At 35.8% G+C, this 20,869-nt stretch overlaps 1 protein-coding gene across 1 annotated transcript in view; it reads left to right on the plus strand.

The window, feature by feature from the left end:
• EPHA3 (EPH receptor A3) overlaps positions 1–20,869 on the plus strand; it is a 365,189-nt gene that overhangs the window by 97,152 nt on the left and 247,168 nt on the right. The window contains exon 3 of the mRNA XM_070406036.1: positions 11,397–12,057. Coding sequence (XP_070262137.1) covers positions 11,397–12,057 — 661 coding nt within the window. The remainder of the gene's footprint in view (positions 1–11,396; positions 12,058–20,869) is intronic.

Genomic DNA, 20,869 nt, shown 5'->3' on the forward strand with positions numbered 1-20,869 from the left:
ATGGAATAAGTAAATGGCTCATTAAATAATTTTTTTTACCATATTGATCTCCTCTTCACAGAGATCATTTCACGTAATGTTATATTTCATGGTTATAGTTTTTAAAATAACATTTTTGGAATTATATGTCTCTCTTACTTTACAAATAAAAATATTTAACGATTTAAATCAAACTTCTATAGCATAAATTATATCTGTCCTATCCTTCCTTTGATATTCATATCCTTCCCCACACAGGAAAAATAACTTTCAATTAGCAGGTTTAATTGAAAATCCTTGACAATTGTAAGTTTAGATAATGTCTTTAAAAGGTATACTTTATATTTTAATCCATCATATCTGTTGCAAGTCAATTCCTCTGGCTAGATAATCACATTGTTGGTTGTTCTTTAACCATTTTACATCATATTGGTAGTTTTTTAAAATTTTTGTTTTTTATTGATTTTAGAGAGGAATGGAGAAGGAGAGAGAGAAACATCGATGATGTGAGATAATCATTGATCAGCTGTCTCCTGCATGCTCCATACTGGGGATTGAGCCCCTGCAGCCTGGATATATGCCTTGATCGGGAACTTAACTGTGACCCCGGTCAATGCTCAACCACTGAGCCATGCTGGCCAGGCAAATTTTTGTTTTTGTTTTTTTAATTGCAACTCTACCATTTCCTAAATTTCAAGATTCTTTTCTTCATCTTTTAAAAACTGTTACTAACATTTCTAAATATATTTATCATAAATTTACTGACATATTATTTCTAGAAATTTTCCTCTTCTTTAAAAAATTAACAAAATGCTTACATTTATGGAATGTGTTTTATATTTACTCATTATAAGGTCACTCTCTGACACAGAGTATTGTTTTTTTATTGAATGCCTTCCATATCAAAAAGCACACTCTGTGCTTTGTTAGTTATATAAGCTTAATATTTTGTACATAATACTTAATTCTAGTTATTCTTTATAAAATACTTGGTTTTAGATACAGGACAAGATGTTTAGAAGGAGAAAAAGGACCAAACTAGGAAGAATGGTGGGGAGGAAGAATAATGAATAAATAATTAAATAAATATGCCTTTAAAAATAATAAGATGTTTAATAATAGATATAACATAAATACAATATGTACTTAAGAACAGGTAATCTGTCTACCTTTCCATTACTCAATTTTTGATGCAGACCTTGACTCAGTCATTCAATAAATATAAATTGATTGTTTCTGAAAAGAATTATAGAGAGTATAATGAGAACACTGTTTCATAGGAGAAGAATTAAAGACATGCATGGATTTATAGCATGCGCTGAGATGTTTTTTCTGCTGATACTTACAATTTATCAGTACAGGGATCTTTCTGAAATATGAATTAGTAATCAAAAAACTTTAACATAATAAGCAGCCATTACGCTGCACATGTAGACATAACCTGTACGCATTCATAAAAAAATGTCTATGTCTTTACGATCCTTTGAGTAATGTTCAGTGTACTATTCAACAAAGGTCACCTTATGGCTTCTCTTCTGATCTTCGTAGTGCTCTTTCTAAAGTCCCTCACCCCCTTTTTAAAGAGAACCAGCACCCAGTTTAGAATTAACCTTGTACCTGTTTTCAGTAGTTTCTCACGATAGCACATGAAGTAGAGACATGTCAGTGGATATTGTTCAAGTGGGCCCAGACCTTCCTGTCCTAAGTAACTGCCAGCATACTCATTGCTCGGTGCCCTATTGTTTAGCTGTAGTGGAACCCAATTTATTAAACAGGTCTGTCCTTACACATCTTCTGGTTTACACTTTTTCTCTCTATATATGCCCTATAGAAATCCTAGCCTTACTACCCTTCCATTTCTTTTTTCTTATTCCTTTCCTAGGACTTTTCTTGTGGTGTTAATTCTTGCTCTTTCCCCACAACTTTTTTCAGGAGGTCCCATAGAGAGCATTTTATCATTTGCTGGTGTGACACTACTGCCTCTCCCTCCAGCATCAAAACTTCTGCATAACAAAAATTACACTTTAACTTTTGACTATCCATGGTTTTTGACCTAGGTTTTTTGCATATTTAATAAATGCATGCGGAGTTGAATACAACTTCTATCATGCAAGCATCTTTAAAAATCACCAATCACCACAGAAGACTGCAATGGGAAACAATCAAACTCTGGCAAACATGAAAATAGCAGCATGTCTAAAACAAGTTGTCTCACATTCATGCCACAAGAAATATGCGACTGAAGGTAACCCTCCCCCACACACTGTTTACATCTCTGTGTGGTGCACACGGTTTGCATTTGCAACCAGATGCAAAATAGAACACTATGATTAGATTTACTTTGTTTGTTATAATAATATCATACAGTTCTTTGTGGGAGGTAGAAGATGATGTTATTCAGGTGAGCTTCTACAGAAGGTATGCCTGGGCTTTGGCAATGCTAGAATTAAAAAAAAAAACACACACACACAAAAAAAACAGATGGAATGAGGGCTGATCAAAGGCCATTCTACAGAGACAGTGGCAGGGCTATCTAGAAAATGGAATCGGTCTTATATACATAGTTTCTGAGGAGTTTTGGAAATCTTGGAAGCTGTTTTTGAAATATGCTGTCAGGTCAGGTAGAGAACAGAAATGACAAACCCAGTTAAGGGACATATAGCATTGGTTCTCAACCTTAAGGGTCCATTAGAATTACCTAGGTAGTTAAAAAATAATTATTTTGGATAGGCACCCATGAAGCAGTATTTTAGAAAAGCTTGCTTGCTAATTTTGTATATAAGAACCACGGACATAAGGGAATTAGACAGACTGTGGTCAGTAATATGGGACATTTGTCCACAGGTACAAAGTTATGGCAACAGCAGCCCTGAGATCTCAGTATAGTATCACTGATTCCATCTGAGAGGAGAATAACAAATTAAAGCCGTAAAATGGTGAAGCCAAACTGCTCTAGCTCTTGTCTCAGTCTAGGGGTTAAAGGAACTGAGAAGCACTGAGAATGAAGATGGAAGCATCTGTGAACAAGAAGTGCTGGGTAAAGACAGAGAATTCAAGGGAGGGGGTTATAAGGGACACAAGGGTCCCCATACCCTCAAGCTTTCTAGAGACAATGCCCTTAATAGTCTGTGTGTTTTTATAACTACGAAAAGTACCATGACCTACCCAATATTCTTGATAATCCCAAACAGGTTTATTACACCATCCTGGTCCTAACTGTTGCTCTCACTCTCTGAAATCTTTTGTTGGTTTTCCTCATTAATAATATCTGTCCTGCCCAACCAGGGTGGTGCAGTGGTTGAGTGTGGACCTTTGAACCAGGAGGTCACAGTTGGATTCCCAGTCAGAGCATGTGACCACAGGCTTAATCCCCAGTAGGGGGCATGCAGGAGGCAGGTCATCAATGATCCTCATCATTGATGTTCTATCTCTCCTTCTCCCTTCTTCTCTCTGAAATCAATAAAAACATATTTAAAAAACAATAATCCCTGTCCTTTCACCCCGTCCTGGTTTTCTTTTTAGTACACTTACACAAACTGGGGCATTGTCCTCCCTATATTCATTAAGACAGTCCTAATACCATTATCAAATTTCTGCTGAATACTTAGAGGTTTAGAGATGAGTGTGGGGGGATAGATAGTGGTCATTACTATGAAGATACTGGCCTAGCATCCCAGTCAGGTCCCTTCTGGGAATTTCTATTCTTTGTCTCTGGCCTGCATCTCGTTACTGATGCTGGCTTTCCAACATAGAATCTCCATCTTCTTCCTCCTTGATTTTCTGGTTACAAACGTAATTCTCTGATTTGACCAAAAGTCAAGATCAATAGCAACAAAAACCACAAACCCAAACAATCCTATTCCTTATTAATCTCAACTTTTTTACTCTACCTTTTTATATAATACTAGAGGCCCAGTGCACAAAAATTTGTGCACTTGGGGGCGGGGCCTCAGCCCGGCTTGTGCCCTCTCGCAGTCTGGGACCCCTCGGGGGATGACCACCTGCTGGCTTAGGCCTGCTCCCTGGGGGATTGAGCTTAAGCTGGCAATCAGACATCCCTCTGGGGGATGTCCACTTGCCAGCGGGGACCAGACCTAAGCTGCAGTCGGACATCCTTAGCGCTGCTGAGGAGGCAGGAGAGGCTCCCACCACCACCTCTGTACTGGCAGCCATCAGCCTGGCTTGTGGCTGAGCACAGCTCCCCCATGTGGGAGCGCACTGACCACCATAGGGCAGCTCCTGTATTGAGCGTCTGCCCCTGGTGGTCAGTGTGTGTCATAGTGACCAGTCATTCCCAGTCTTTCTGCTGTTAGGGTCAGTTTGCATATTACCCTGTTACTATATAGGATAGAAGCCTGGTGCACAGGTGGGGCCCGGCTGGTTTTCCCTGAAGGGTGTCCCAGATCAGGGTTGGGGTCCCACTTGGGTGCCTGGCCAGCCTGGGTGAAGGGCTGATGGCTGTTTGCAGCTGGTCACACCCCCTTCAAGGTGGGGGTCCCCACTGGGGTGCCTGGCCAGCCTGGATGAGGGGCTGATGGCTGTTTGCAGGCTGGCCACACCCCCTTCAGGGTGGGGGTCCCCACTGGGGTACCTGGCCAGTCTGGGTGAGGGGCTGAGGGCAGTTTTCAAGCTGGCCGGCAACTGAAGCTCCCAGCCTCTTCTTTTTTCTTTTTCTTTTTTATTCTGGGATTTATTTACCTTCTATAATTGAAACTTTGTTGCTGTCACTGGCGCTCCCAGCTCTGAGGCCGCAGCTGGCTGAAAGTAGGTATCTGGGGTTTGTTTGGCTTCTATAATTGAAACTTTGTTGCTTTCGGAGCTGTTGCTTTCGGAGCTTAGAGCAGGCCGCAGCAGGAGGGGAACCTTGGCTTAATCCATCACTGGAGCAAGCAAGCCTCCTGCTCGCTTCAGCTGCATGGCTGCCGGCCGCCATCTTTGTTGGCAGTTAATTTGCATATCTCACTGATTAGCCAATGGGAAGCGTAGCGGAGGTACGGTTAATTACCCTTTTTGTCTTTTATTAGATAAGACTAAAGACCCGGTGCATGACATTCATGCACTGGGGGTGGGGGGTGGGGTCCCTCAGCCCAGCCTGAACCCTCTCCAAGTCCAGGACTCCTTGAGGGATGTCCCTGTGGGGAGTGCTCACCAGTTGTGATCCTGGCTTCTGGCTGAGCAGTGCTTCCCCTGTGGGAACACACTGACCACCAGGGGGCAGCTCCTCCATTGAATGTCTGCCCCCTGGTGGTCAGTGCCTATCATAGTGACGAGTCATTCCTCTGTTCGGTTGATTTGCATATTAGGGTTTTATTATATAGGGTTGTTAGAAATATATGTATGTATATACACACAAATAGGTATATCTGTGTGTATGTCCTTTTGAGACCAGAATGGGCTATTTAGAAATAACTGGAAGTATAATGACCTTTGTAAGTATATCTGTGCCTGACACTTGATAGTGACACTGTTATTGTAAGCAGTTATGCATCTCCATGCTTAAAATATTGATGTGTATTGTCTTAGCTGGTTTAATGTATGATAAATGTGAAAATATTTCTAAGATGAACACTGAATTTTGAAATGAGTGTGTGCAAGGGAAGAAAAATGTAAGAAATATAGAGAAAGAATAGCATGGATCAACTTAATATCATTTACAATCATTGAATGCAAAATTAATTATCAGCATTTTATAATGAGCAGAAATTGATTCTTATTAACCACTGAAATGCAAAAGCAATATTGAAAACATAAGAATACCAGAGGCCTGGTGCACAAAATTCTTGCACTGGTGGGGTATCCCTCAGCCCAGCCTGCACCCTCTTCAATCTGGGAACCCTTGGGGGATGTCCAACTGCTGGTTTAGGCCCCATCACAGCAGTTGGACACCCCCCTCACAATCCGGGACTACTGGCTCCTAACTGCTTGCCTGCCTGCCTGCCTGATTGCTCCTAACTGCTTCTGCCTGCCAGCCTGATCACCCCCTAACCACTCTCCTGCCAGCCTGATTGACACCTAACTACTCCCCTGCTGGCCTGTTCACCCCCAACTGCCCACCCCTGCTGGCCTGATTGCTCACAACTGCCCTTCCCTGCCAGCCATCTTGTGGCAACTATCTTATGGTGGCCATCTTGTGGCAGCCATCCTGTGATGATGTGGGGGCAGCCATCTTGTGATGACATGGGGCAATCATCATGTGATGACATGGAGGTGGCCATCTTGTGGCGGCCATCTTGTGATGATGTGAGGGCAAGATGCCACCTAGGCTTTTATTAGTATAGATTGATTATTATCATCTGCAGATTTTTAAGAAATTGAATTTATGTCTTATTAGATAAATCATGCGTTATTTTTTTTCACTTTCTTAATATTTTCCAAATCATGTTAACCTATGCCCAAAATGTATTTCAGGTTCTCCATCTTTAAAAAAAGAAAAATGCAAATAGCCCTGGCCAGTGTGGCTCAGTTGGTTGAGAGTCTTTCCATTCACCAAGAGGTCATTGGTTAGATTCCCAATCTGGGATACCAGCTCGATCCCTCTGCAGAGTGCAAGAGGCAGCTGATTGAGTCACATTGATGTTTCTCTCTCTCCTTCTCCCTTCCTTTCTCTCTAAAATCATTACAAACATATCTTTTTAAAAATGCAAACATTTTTCTCCTTTTTCCAATTATAAAGTAGCTAAAAATGTATCCAAGACAGTAGTTAATATTGAGTAAAAATCCTTAATTACTATAATTAAGGTTTGTCAGAATGATAGTTATTAGGTTAAATGCTGATTAATTATTAAAATATAGGTTTTTCCAAAAAAATATGTTTGAATCAATTGTAACTGGACAACCAAGAGGTTCAGGCTGCCTGTCACTACTTGAGCCAATTAAGCAGAGACAGGGTTGAATCATATCTGAGCATTTATTCCAAAATGCCATTGTATGGGAGAGCAGCAGGTCATCCCAAAAAAATCTGCTGTGTCCCTCCCATAAGCCAGCTGCTCATATTGGGTAGCAGGCAAAGATTATGTGGGAGAGTAAGAATTACAAGCATAGGCAAATAGGCAAGGTATAATGGTTACAGGTCACAGGCAATGCAGGTGGGGGAGGTGTTGCCCAGGAAGGGTGCCTCTGGGCACCTCCAGGACCAGATTTCAGGCAAATAGGGGCTGGGTCTTGCAAAGGGTAGGTGCTTCCAGGACTAGATCGTTCCAGCCATGAGGTTGTACATCTTTCCATAATGTAGGCAGTTCTCGGAAATTGACGGACCACATTCTAATATTAGCTCCCATGTCCCAGGGCATACAACTCTCAGCCAGATTAGAATGTGCTTTCTCTAACCAGAACAGAACAATCCTGGTTAAGAGTGCTTGATTAATATTTCTTATAATTGTAGCTATTTTTCAATATTCTATTGCTGCCCCTAACACAATGACATAGAACTGCTATCTAGAAAATATGAATTAAGAGTCTCCTTTGTATCCTACACTATCTTTTGATGGTGGGGAGGTTCACTCTGATTAAGCTGTTGAGAATATATTTCAGAGTGACCTTGCTAGGAGGAGGACATCTGGATACAACTGGTTTCCAGTCTTATAATTTGGAACGAGAGAACACAACACAACCACAGGACACTGAGTTCTGTCTTACTTCTGTGGTCTAATAATAAATGCTTGGAGTAAGAATCTATATATCAGAATTATTGATTTGGGATACTTGAGCTTTAGAAAGAATTTGAGCTCCTCCTAGTTCAGTATCCCCTTCTGCTGAAGCCAACATTGCTGTTGGATACCCCTTGCAGAGATTTTCTTTAGGAATTAATACAATGAATAGAAAGAACCCTTGGCCCAACCAATTCTATATAGCACCTGTTTTCATTTTCCGAGTCTTCCTTGGGACAGTGATTGTAGCAATAACATATCTATAATCATTTATGAACATTACATGTTAGTTCTTGGAGTAAGAAAATAGGGTAAATATGGACATTCTTTAAAATTATATAGTGTAAGGTTTACAGCAGTAGTTTTAATTAATGGTTTTGCTTAGCTGCGGCTATTGTGAAATGCTCATTTAGGGATTTTGTTTCTACTATCTTCAGTCCTTAGTAAATGCCAGTTAGTGACAATGTTTTTGCAAGTGGTCTGAGATGGCAAGCCACTATCACTTACAGGCAATTTGGTCTTCATTACAAATTAATGAAGTGATAATTGCTCTCTGCAACCTTTTACATTCAACGTATTGTGGTGCTGTTTGTATTATCTTTCTGAGATTTATACCTCTGCATTCAAGGACTTGTGATAGCTTGCTGAATTAGTATTGAGAGGAAAATTGTTAAACCAGAGTGAAAGCTCCATAATTAAAATAATAGTTTACATCAAATTATGGAAATTTCTCTATAATTTCTTCTTTGTTTCATGTCTAGTAAAACTGCTGCTCATACATAGCAGAAGAAATTTGCAATCTATTCATCAGTCAAAGTACAAACTCCTATTTATTCTGAAAAGGAAATCTTGACCTAAATTTTTTAAGTTAATTGGTTTATTTTAAAATAATGATGTCCATGATCTAACTTTCTTTAAAATGTCCACAGAAAACATTTACTCTCTGGGGTTTTTGTTGGCTCTGTCTTTATAGTGCCTTTGAAGAACCAATGTGATGACCATAGAGGTGATTCGACATCATAATGACCTTTCAACAACAGAGTATCAGAGTTATGGGGAACACCAACTCTGTTCACTCTTTTTTTTTTCTTTCTTCTTTTCTTATAATTTTTTAATCCGCACCTGAAGATACACTTATTAATTTTAGAGAGGGGGGAGGGAGGGAGAGAAAGAGAGAGAGATGAGAGAGAACATTGATCGGTTGCCTTCCATACTGAGGATCAAACCCACAACCTAGGCATGTGACTTGCCTGGGAATCAAACCGGCAACCCTTCCTTAGCAGGTCGATGTGCTAACCAACTGAGCTACACCAGTCAGGCTTTTTAATTTTATTTTTCTGGTATTAAACATATACATTAATTTTGCTTAATATATGACTATACTATTATAGGTATCTCAGTGTAAAATCCTGAGGACTGAGACTCTCATGCACAGTTTTCTTCTTAAAATTTCATAGAGTGGATGGTGAGAAATGGTGTATTGTTGATTAGTAAAAGCACAGTGTGAATATTTTATTTTCTTATATTAAGATAATAGTATAAACGTGTCTTATATATTAATTCTAAGGTTTTCTAAAATAGTCCAAATTTGTTTCTTTGTTGGACCTAAGTCAAAACAATTTTATCTCCAGAAAATTAATGCCTTTTTTATAGTTTAGATCTTGAATGATTGAGATTATTAAAATAAGTAGTTCTTTTTAAGTTTTTTGTTTTTGTTTATTTTTAGTTTTGTATTAATGGTGGTCCACAAATTAGTTTTGTTAATTTAAACACCCTAATGCAAATAATTTATTTTTCTAATTAGGACGAAGGCCAAATAAATGTCATATTTCTTTTCTTGTGGTTATCATCAATTTCATCTTATTTTGTGACTAGAAGTTATGGATTGAAATTAATTTCTATGTGTTTTTAATAAATACATATAGAAAAAAACGTTAATACACCTTAAGTGCCATTGATTTTGTTTAAAGGTAGGTAAACTTGCCATTCCCTTAATGGAGAAAAACTTATAATACATTTATATAGGGGTTCACAAGGATTGTGTTTGTTTATTTATTTAAAAATTAAGATATATTATCTATTAAGAACCTTATATGTGTTACTTCCTTGAATTATTTCTACATGTATTATAAGAAAAAAAATGTATGCATCTTCCGAAAGGTGAAGTTTTATGTTGCATACTGCCGAGGATATGAAGAGGTCTAAAATTTAGCAAAGGCAATGAAGCAAAACTAAACTTACCTTAACAGGTTTTATGAATTAAATATGGTATTTAATAAGGGTTATATAATGCATTCTTATGTAATAAGAATTAGTGAGGTATGGAAGACATCAAGGAGAAAAGAGCACAATCCAGTTGGGTAATACCATAAACAAAATAACGATCAAATATATATTTAAAAACAGTGAAAGAGTTCATTTTGACGAGAAGATGGTATGTGCATAATGAAAAATAATTCACTTATCTCAGTTCAGACTTCTAGCAAAATCTAAATGTAGGTTAGCACCAATTTTTAGAAAAACAGAAATGTCAAACCAGAGTTATGCATAGGTAACGGAAGCCTTTGAATTCAAGAATGTCATGGTAAAAATTGTACTTTCTGGGCAGCAGTAGGCAAAACTGTTATAATCATGGAGTTGTAAGTAACACAAACTATCTGATACCAACTTAAAAGCTTCTCAAAACCTGCTCTAAGGATCGGAGAGGCAGGGCTTCAGTGCTCTAAAAAGGCTCAAACATTTTAAATGTTTTTACAATAAAAACATTTGTATTAGGGTAGCCCTAACTGCTATAACAGCGACAACCCAAATTGCCATTTATTTTTTTCTTGTGTAAACTTAAATGTGGGTAAAAGATATTAAGAATTAAAATGTTTACTACCTAAATGTTTACTATCTTTTGTTCTCTGTGCATAGCTATTTTATCTTTTATTTTGGGTCAAGAAGAATGGATGCTTATAGTTTTACTTCAAGTTTTCTTTCATAGTCCACCATCACTATATTAAAAATGTCATACATGAAGACACATGGTCATAGCATTATTTAGATTTACTTTGGTTTTCCATTTACTGATTTTACCAAAATTTGGCCAAAATTGGGAGAAGATTAATTTAGGTAGTCATATTTTTTCATTCTTTTTAATAACAAAAACAAAAATCCAAAAACATACAATAAAACCATTTTATAGTGTTATTGAAGATGCCTGAGTTGAGCGTTTTATTTGTTTGTTTGTTTTAATATATTTTTATTGATTTCAGAGAGGAAGGGAGAGAGAGAGATAGAAACATCAATGATGAGAAAGAATCATTGATTGGCTGCCTCCTGCATGCCCCGCACTGAGAATCCAGCCGACAACCCAGGGATATGGCCTGGCCAGGAATTGAACAGTGACCTTCTGGTTCATAGGTGGATGCTCAACCACTGAGCCATGCTGGTCTGACTGAGTTGAGGTTTTAATGCTGGAACATTTTGTGGTCTAATCAAACGCTAAGCAACGTTTTCCCTGAATGTTCCATGAACTTTAATGCAATTCACATGTATTCATCAAACTTGTAAATTATTTGTGTCGATGAATTCAGAGAACCTTGCAAATAAAAGATCAAGAATGTTATGGTGTTGCTACATCATGACCTTTAATGAGCAACACTAAAGTTTCAGCTTATTTATTTTGTATTTTCTGTGACACCATCAGCACCCTCATCTCGTTTATTATTTATTCATTATTCTTAACTTATTAATTGCCTCTTTTTTGTTTCTCCTCTGATTCTCCAGTGGGAAGAAATCAGTGGTGTTGATGAGCATTACACACCCATCAGGACTTACCAGGTGTGCAATGTAATGGAACATAGTCAAAATAATTGGCTGAGGACCAACTGGGTCCCCAGGAACTCAGCTCAGAAGATCTATGTGGAACTCAAGTTCACTCTACGAGACTGTAATAGCATCCCATTCGTTTTGGGAACCTGCAAGGAGACTTTCAACCTGTACTACATGGAGTCTGATGACGATCATGGGGTCAAGTTCCGAGAGCATCAGTTTACAAAGATTGACACCATTGCAGCTGATGAAAGTTTCACGCAAATGGATCTTGGGGACCGTATTCTTAAACTCAACACTGAAGTTAGAGAAGTAGGCCCTGTCAACAAAAAGGGATTTTACTTGGCTTTTCAAGATGTTGGAGCTTGTGTTGCCTTGGTGTCGGTGAGGGTGTACTTCAAAAAGTGCCCATTTATAGTGAAGAATCTGGCCATGTTTCCAGACACAGTACCGATGGATTCCCAGTCCCTGGTGGAGGTTAGAGGTTCTTGTGTTAACAATTCAAAGGAAGAGGACCCTCCTAGGATGTACTGCAGTACAGAAGGTGAATGGCTTGTACCCATCGGCAAGTGCTCATGCAATGCTGGCTACGAAGAAAGGGGTTTTATGTGCCAAGGTAAGTCCTCCCGATTTTCCTTAAAGTGGTATTTCTCACCTGCGAGTTTATCGTAGAGTAATTGAAACAAATTAACTAAACCTATGCTCAGTTGGCAGCCAAACATGCCTTAAACAGAACAGAGTCTATATATAGACTAAGTTTATTCCACTTGATGTGTTGATTCATCGTTTATTTTAGAAATATTAACATGTTTGAGCATGTGGTGCTGGCGTATACCCCACTAGAGGTGTAACTTCTGCTATTTTTAAGTTTTCCCTGCTATTTAATGACCATGGAAATGAAACTCTAAGAAAAAAATAATCCCCTGTCATTTTCATGTTGAAAAAAGAAACATCATTGATACTCGGGCAGGTAAGTTAATTCTAACAGAATTAGAACGTGTGCTGACTAGGTCTGTGTTTTTATGTCTCATAGTAGAATGTATTATATTGTTATAAAATTAGTCTTTTCTTATACATTAAAATTTTAAATGTAGAAATGCATAAGAATGCTTAAGTACCTAGTCTGTAGAATCGAATCTGTTTTAACACTTTTGTTTCCTATTACATTTTGCCAAAGAAGTTGAGTTTGGTATTATTCTTAAGGCCATTCAGTAAACCTCAAGTCCACAGGGAAGAAATTATTATAATTTATATATAAATTTACCTTTCTAATAATCTGAATGGAACATAGCATTTGCTTGTGACTACAGATATAGTTTATAGAAAAAAATTTTTAATGAGAACAAATGGTACATTCTAGCCTCATACTTCTTGGTATTATTTAGATCCTTGGCGATCACCATTAGAATACTGTTACTAAGTATAGTTTTGAAAGTTCTAAAATTGAAACAACATACTAGCTACTGCTTGCTTATATACATGAGTAGAGGGAACACTCAATAGCTTCATTATCCACTTGAATTGTGTTTTATTATCATAGTATTATTTGTGATATATGATGTTTGTTAGATTAATTTTAAATGAAATGATTAAGACCTAGCTGAAGAGGAATTAAATATTCTCTAATTTCTCACCTTCACTAATTTCATCCCTATGGAACCAATCTCTGATACTCATACCAGGAGAGGAATCATGTGTTTCCATATTAATAATATGTATCGATTTAAACAAGGATATCTCATAAAGTATTACATTCTGCAAGAAATCTAATCATTAGATGTTTGAATTTTAAATAATTTTATATAGTGCTTTATATCTCAAAAATAATGAAAAGAAATAGAAAAATAAGTATCAGTGAGATAAATAGAATCACATAAAAGTGATAATAGAAATAAAAGATTCAAATTATCAGCTCATTACACATACTGACTTGAAGACAACTTTAGAAGAATATTTTTAAAAAAGAGTAATGTTAAATGGTATTCAGAAAGTTCAAAATAAATTCAGAATTGCTATTATTTTACTAACTGCATCTTAATTTACCGAACCACTTTTTTTAAAGTTACTATGCTATTCAGTGATGCTCCATGTCAAATTATTCCTAGAGAACACATTGATGTCAGTTTTACATCCTTGAATTGTGTACTTTATTATATTGAAGGACATCACAGCACCTCTTTGATATAAAAAATGCTATATTGTTGCAGACTTTCTTGACATTTATGAATACTAGTATTAGAATAAGACATGCATATGCTTAAATACAAACTATTCTAAGAAAATATATTGGAGATAAACTAATAACAATAATTTTAGTAGAAGTTAAGATAATGTGTGAAATGGGATGTGACTGGAATTTAAAAAGGGATGATTTTTCAGTCATGTGATTTGAAGGTGCAGCATAGACTTACAGTTATTTGTTGACATTTGCTAATTTATCAAGTTCTCAACACCTTGATTTTGTAATTGTGTAGGCCAGGTTGGCTTGAGGCTTGTAATTTTGCTATTGTTGTCAGTGATGGTGCTGGTGTTTGTTATGGTTTCCTTTCTTAATTTTTAATTTTATGGTTGGTTTTTAATAAGATTGTGGGCTGGTCAGAAGAGCTGGCTATGACTCTCACAAATCAGTGTTTGATCACAAGTACTTCAGGCACACAGAGACATGGTACTGCTTCAAAAAGGTAAACATGACAAAATAGCTAAACATGTGTTTCATTAGTTGTTTATTTTGTTGTTTTTTGTTTACAAAAAAATCATGTCACTCTTTTGAAAAGTAATCATAGGCTTTTAATTGACTAAAACAGAAGAAAATGAGACTCCTTCACTTTATTTCAACAACTTTAATGAGAACGTACTTCATTCCAAGCACTGTAGTAACAATTCAGACTTTTTAAACATTCATTAAGCACTAAGGAGATGCCAGACACTGCTGACTTGTTAAGTAATATTTATGAGTTACTTCATTTTTCCTTTGAAATTACCTATTGATACATACCGTTATTATCTCCATTTTTAAATGAGAACAAAGCTTTGATAGTTTAAATGTCTTGCCTTAAGTTCCTTAATAAGTGAGCGTGAGAGTTGAGATCTGAAATTAGGCAGTCTGATCCCAAGGTCTGCAGTTCCAACCTCAACCCACAAGCTTTCCTATGATTCAGTCCAGTGGTGACAGAGACTAGGAAACCCCCAGGACACAAATTCCACTGGAGTTACAGTTCTGTATATTGAAGAATGAGTAGGGCCGCAAAAAGTTGGCACAAAGTAACTAAGGATCTGTTAATATAAGGTTTATCTATTTCAGTATATTCCCCAGATTTTTCTGTTTCTAGATTTTTAAGAAAGAAGAATTGCTAGCCAAAATGCCATATTATGGGAAAATGAGGTTTGGCCTAAGTTAGTAAAATCTGGATATGTGGATTGTCATGCACTTTAGATATGCATAAAATATCTGCCAAATTTAACTCAATAAGTGTTTTTAACCATCTATTAATGCAAATTAATAATGTGCCAGGCATAGGGGAAACATGGATGAGCAAGTCATTTTATCTACCTTCTAGGAGCTCACAATCTAGTATGAAAGACAGATACATAAGTGGATAATTTTAGTGCAAGACAGACCAATAAATCTTCTACCAGGGGTACAGAGGTGCTTTGGTAAATAGGGAAAGAAGATATTAATTTTGAGTATTTCAAAATTATTAATGGAAATTGTTTATTTATAATGAGAAACCTTTGCATTGAGTTTTCAGACCCTTTACTATTGTGTTTAGAAAATTTTGGGGTAAAGTGAAAGAGCTAATCACCTTACACAGCTTATACATTTCAGAAGTTGAGTTTTATTATTTGTTTATTGAGTCATTATCTCAAAATGTGGAAAATTCCCATTAGAATTCTGGCTATTCCACAGGGAGGCCTTACTGAGGGTTTACATTTTATAACATAGTTTTTTTATGACATCAAATGAAATATTTTGAATTATCTGTCTCACTCTAGACAGATGTTGGGACAGTTATTAAATTATGAAAACGTGACAATCTCTGTTTGATTGGAAAATTATATTGATAAAAATATTTTGTTTTCAAAAAACTCATCCATTACTTTCAGAGCTATAAGAAAAACCAAAATTGTCTTTGTATAGGACTATAGTTCTAACTAAGGTGTTATCTACCCTCATATATAATGCAAACTTTCACGATAGCCCACTTATTCCTAAAATGAGAAAAAGTAAAATAATATGGTATTTGTCTTTCCCTGGCTGGCTTATTTCACTTAGCATAATGCTCTCCAGATCCATCCATTCTGTCCCCAAAAGTAAGATTTCCTTTTTTTTTATGGAAAGTAGTATCCCATTGTGTACTCGTACCATAGCTTTTTTATCCACTCATCTGATGGCCACTCATCTGATGGCCACTTAGGGTCCTTTCACATCTTGGCTATTGCAAATAATGCTGCAATAAACACAGGGGTGTATATATTATTTTGAATTAGTGTTTCAGGTTTCTTTGGATATATAACCAAAAATGGAATTGTTGAGTGACAAGGTGGTTCCATTTTTAATTTTTTGAGGAAACTCCATACTGTTTTCTATAGTGGCTGCACCAATGCAAGAGGGTTCCCTTTTCTCCACATACTTGCCATCGCTTGTTGTTTGTTGATTTATTCATGAGAGCCATTCTGACAGGTCTGAGGTCAATCTAATGAACAAAATAAACAAAGCAACAAAATAGAAACAGACTCATAGAAAAAAACTACAGACAGACAGCTGTCAGAGGAGAAGGGGTATGGGACTGAGTGAAAAAGGTGAAAGGATTAAGCAAAAAAAACACAAACAAACATACACAAAAAAACCTCATAGACACAGACAACAGTATGATGATTTCCAGGGGGGGAGGGGAAAGAAGATAAAAGGAGACAAATAGTGACAGAAGGAGATTTGATTTGAGGTGGTAAACACTAATACAATAAACAGATAAAGTATTGTAGAATTGTGCATGTAAACCTATAATTTTTAACCAATGTAACACCAATAAATTAAATAAAAATAAAAAGTTTAAATGAGAAAAAGTAGATGAAAGTATCCTTTAATCATTTATTCAGTTATTGAACAGTTATTGAACCTCTAATATGTGCTAAATCCTATTAGACATTAGCAAAGGAAGATGAACATTATGACTGCTAAATTATTTTGGTTGTTTAAAAATATGAGGTTGTGTGTGTGTGTGTGTGTGTGTGTGCGCGCGCATGTGCACATATGAGTGAATATGTGTCTTAAAATGTAAAATGTTTTGGTCTCTGTCTCCAAAATAACATAGATTTTTAGCTGAATTATAAACAGAGCTAAGTTAATAATAGACTGAAGCAAAGGTATTAGTATTGTTGAGGAAGGAGATATTGATAAGGGAGGACATGAGTGATGGGAAATTAACATTTTCTGCAATAAATGCTTTATGTTGCTGGCCTTTTTTCTTTGCTACCGAAGAAACATAAGAATCTAACAGTAGAAAATGCAACTTTCTCTTTCAAGGATTGGTTGGAGGAATAAAATTGGGAGCAATGAAAGGCATATTGGTAAAGAATCATTCAGGAATTGTGTGCTAAGCAAACTCAAAATGCAGAAAAAGGAAGCTCTAAGAAAGTAAAAAGTACTTATTATGATAAATTTGGTAAGGTAGAAATGCACACTAAAAAAACTACACAAGCTTAAACTTATAACGGGGTATTATAAAGATTAGTAAGAAAAATAAGAATTCATGCATCATACTTAGTTTGAGAGTGTGAGAAGCACTTCCTTTAATATATAATTTTAAAATATGTTTTTTGTTTAAAAAAGTCATTTCTCAACTTAATGATAGAGTAAGAAATTGTGGTATCTCTTAATTTACTCTGTGTGTGGCTCAAACCTCATTTAGGTCATGTTTCTGGGATCTGGGCAAACTTTCTGGATGTTGAGAAAATAGTCAATTTCAGGTTGAGTGGTTTTTATAAGATGTCAATAAACATGCTTTAAAAATATAACATTAAAAATTAAAATTATAAACCTAAATCATCTGCTATTGCTTTCATTCATTGACTATCCTGTTTTATGTGATTTATTTCATTTAGGAAATCCATCATACTTTTTACATTCCACCGTAACTCTTTTCACTTTTTAGGATTGGAGGTTTGGGAGAATTTTATATTAATTCCAAGGGAACTTCATGATCCTTATTATTTTTTATCCTGGCTAATGAATTATATTATCTGCTTTGATTCAGTTTGAAGAGAAGAAATGAGAATGCTAATGGCTTTTTATATAGTCAATTAATTACATTCGAGGCAGATACCAGGAGGTTACTATAAATATTCCTGCTCCTACAAACTTTGTTTAGACTTAATGTACCAAGTACCTTATTAATGTCACTGAAGAATCTGTTGCTCTGTGTTTTATCTCTGTGCGTTCATCGTGGAATGCTAAATTTCTTCCTTGTTCTTGTACATTAGCAGCTTTATAGAAAAGTGTGTTTGATGTGATGTATCAAGGCATGGAGACTTGTTGAGGATTATTTGTAATTATGTTTGTTTCACCTAAGACTTAACAATACCAACTCTTACTCTCCACTTACTTCTCTGTCAATTCAGAAACTGTCTTAAAGGAGTTGTCAAGGTTTCCATAACAGAAAGGTTCTGCTTGCTTTGACAGAGGAGCTAGAGAAAATGAAACATCTCAGTAGAAATTTCTTAGCACCTACTGAGTCTATGTGCACCTTCTAAAACTGCAAGGTGTTCTTCTGTTGTAATGAATTCAGAAGTAGTTCTTTCCAGGTGTTTTAAGACGGGAAATTTCTTGTCTTTTTGTTGGAGCATTGTGCTTAGAACCTGATAGAATATAATTAAGTTCTCAATTAAACAATTACTGAGTGAATAAATACTGGGGTATTTCTATGACAACTTTGTATTCTTACAATGTAAGTTCTGGAGAGAACATACTCTATATTATTTATCTTTGAATTCACGAGACCGTTTAGAAAGACTTGCACATGAAGATGTTCATGTTTGCAATTTGAAACAAATGCATTTGTTAGATCACATACAGTTGCAACAATTAAAGATTAGATTTATCTGAATTATCATTATAGTGATAATATATGAAGTAAAGTAATAATATTGCATATGCCTGAGAGAATACTTTTTCTTTTATAAGTTTCTGATGAATATTATTTTTCTGACCTGCAAAAATCAATTATCACTAGTTTCATACTTATAGTAAGAAAGATCTGTTTATGAAGATGCTGAATTTTCTCCCTTAATTTTATATATTTAGTTCTTAATGTATGGATTCATCTTTTAATGACTGCACTGTAATGATCAGGGTTCTTACCTTGAATTACAAAAATTTTATTTGTTTTTTCTTGATTTTAAAACTACAGTCCTTTATTCTCACTCTGCCTTTAGCAGTTACACAGCCATGACTTTTCAAACAAATCAATCATTTCAATAAAAAATATGCCACTTATAAGCAATAATCTAAATAACTTTAAAATGAATTAAACAGATACATTATGACAACTTACTAATAACTATAAAACCTCTGATTTATACAAGTTTCTGTCTTCTCACCAATTTAGATAATAAGTAATGGAAACATTAACATAGTGCAGAAGTCTGCCAAGTTTGTTCCCAAATTTCAGTTTATATTTTATTGTTCTATATAGCAAAACTCTCCTGCTGCTTAATGTTTTAATGCTTGGGCTCAAGAGTTCCAAGAATGCTACTGATCAATTGTGTGGCTCACCAGTTTAAACCTCAGTTTTCTCACGCACAAATTTTACCCTTTAGAATTGCCAATCAATGTGTTTCTTTCCCAGTGTAAAGTACCTAGCACTGGATGAAAGATATTTTAACCTCATTGTTATTATCTGTGATCAGCATTATTGAATATATTGCCTTTCCTGCTTTCTTATTTTAATCTGTATTAAAACATTTAGATATGACACCCTTTTAATAGTCTGTATCTTACCCTAAACCTTAGACTTTAGAGATATCTTGAGGGAGAGAAAATAATCCTACAATGAATTTATATAATTATGTTTTTATGACTTCATCACTGGCTGTCCACCTTCTTTCAAACAGGATTCTTCCTCTCCCCCCTCCCCCCATACCCCAGGATATTTCATTTTTAGTTCCATTAAACCTCTAATCTATTCAATCATAGATGATATTTCTTCTATTCTCTTATGTTTAGCTTTTATTTTTCTCCTTCTTCTTCTAAACAGTTCTTGATTTTTTCCCACCTGGCATATGTCATATTGTTTCTAGCATGGGTCTTTCCATTGTTTTTTCAAAAGCAGCCTTGAATTTTTATATGGACATTTTTATGTTTGTATACCCAGAAAGATATTCAGGTTTTAGCTGATTTAAGAAAATATAGGTTAGGAAACAAGCAAAAAACAGTAGCAAAATAAAATAAAAATGCTACATTTCAATAACATTAAATCTTGAATTATTTCATACTGTGATCTGTTCTAACATTCATTGTAAAAAAAGACTAGATAAGCCCTGACCGGTTTGGCTCAGTGGATAGAGCATCAGCCTGGGGACTGAAAGGTCCCAGGTTCGATTCCGGCCAAGGGCATGTACCATCGTTGCGGGCACATGCCCAATAGGAGATGTGCAAGAGGCAGCTGATCGATGTTTCTCTCTCATTGATGTTTCTAATTCTCTGTCCCTCTCTCTTCCTCTCTATGAAAAATCAATAAAATATATATATTTTTTAAAAAAGACTAGATTACATAGTTGGAGAGGATAAAACAATAAATAATATGCTTACCTTGTAGAAATTATGTGAATCAAAAATAAGTAATCAAGTAAGTAAAATATTTGTCCAGCCATTTTACTTGACTCTGTGTAGTGCTAACTATATCTGTTTGACTTATTTCAGGTATTTATTATGCATAGTTGAGAATCACCCAAATAATAAAAAAGGCAGCAGGGAGAACAATATAAATTGTATGAAGTAAAAGCCAAATGCGCTAGCATGAATTACTATGTAATATTACCGGATAATTTCAATCAAATTACTTGGATGAACTGTCTAAACAGTAATTAAATAAAACTTGTTTCAAATATGAAAAAGAGAGGGAGCATATTTTGTTTGTGACTTGTTTAACTATGTAGTTTATCTTTGAGTCTGTATAAAAACGAACAGTATAAATTTGAACCATGGATTTGCATCTTTAAGATACTAGGAAGAAATGCAAATTCTTTGCTCTGTGTATACTAAAAATCAGACTATTTTGAGCAGTCAGAGACAATTTAATTGCAAACATATTTAGGAGAGATATGCCTGTCCTTAAATTTAGGGAGTAGAACAAATTCCTATCCAACCATTAAATACCTCCTAATGAATAAGAACAAGTTAAATGATCAGCAATGAACCACCATAAAAGACC

This window comes from Myotis yumanensis, unplaced genomic scaffold, assembly GCF_028538775.1.
Source record: "Myotis yumanensis isolate MYYU_CA2020_CCGP unplaced genomic scaffold, mMyoYum1.0.hap1 SCAF_2, whole genome shotgun sequence".
Classification (NCBI taxonomy): domain Eukaryota; kingdom Metazoa; phylum Chordata; class Mammalia; order Chiroptera; family Vespertilionidae; genus Myotis; species Myotis yumanensis.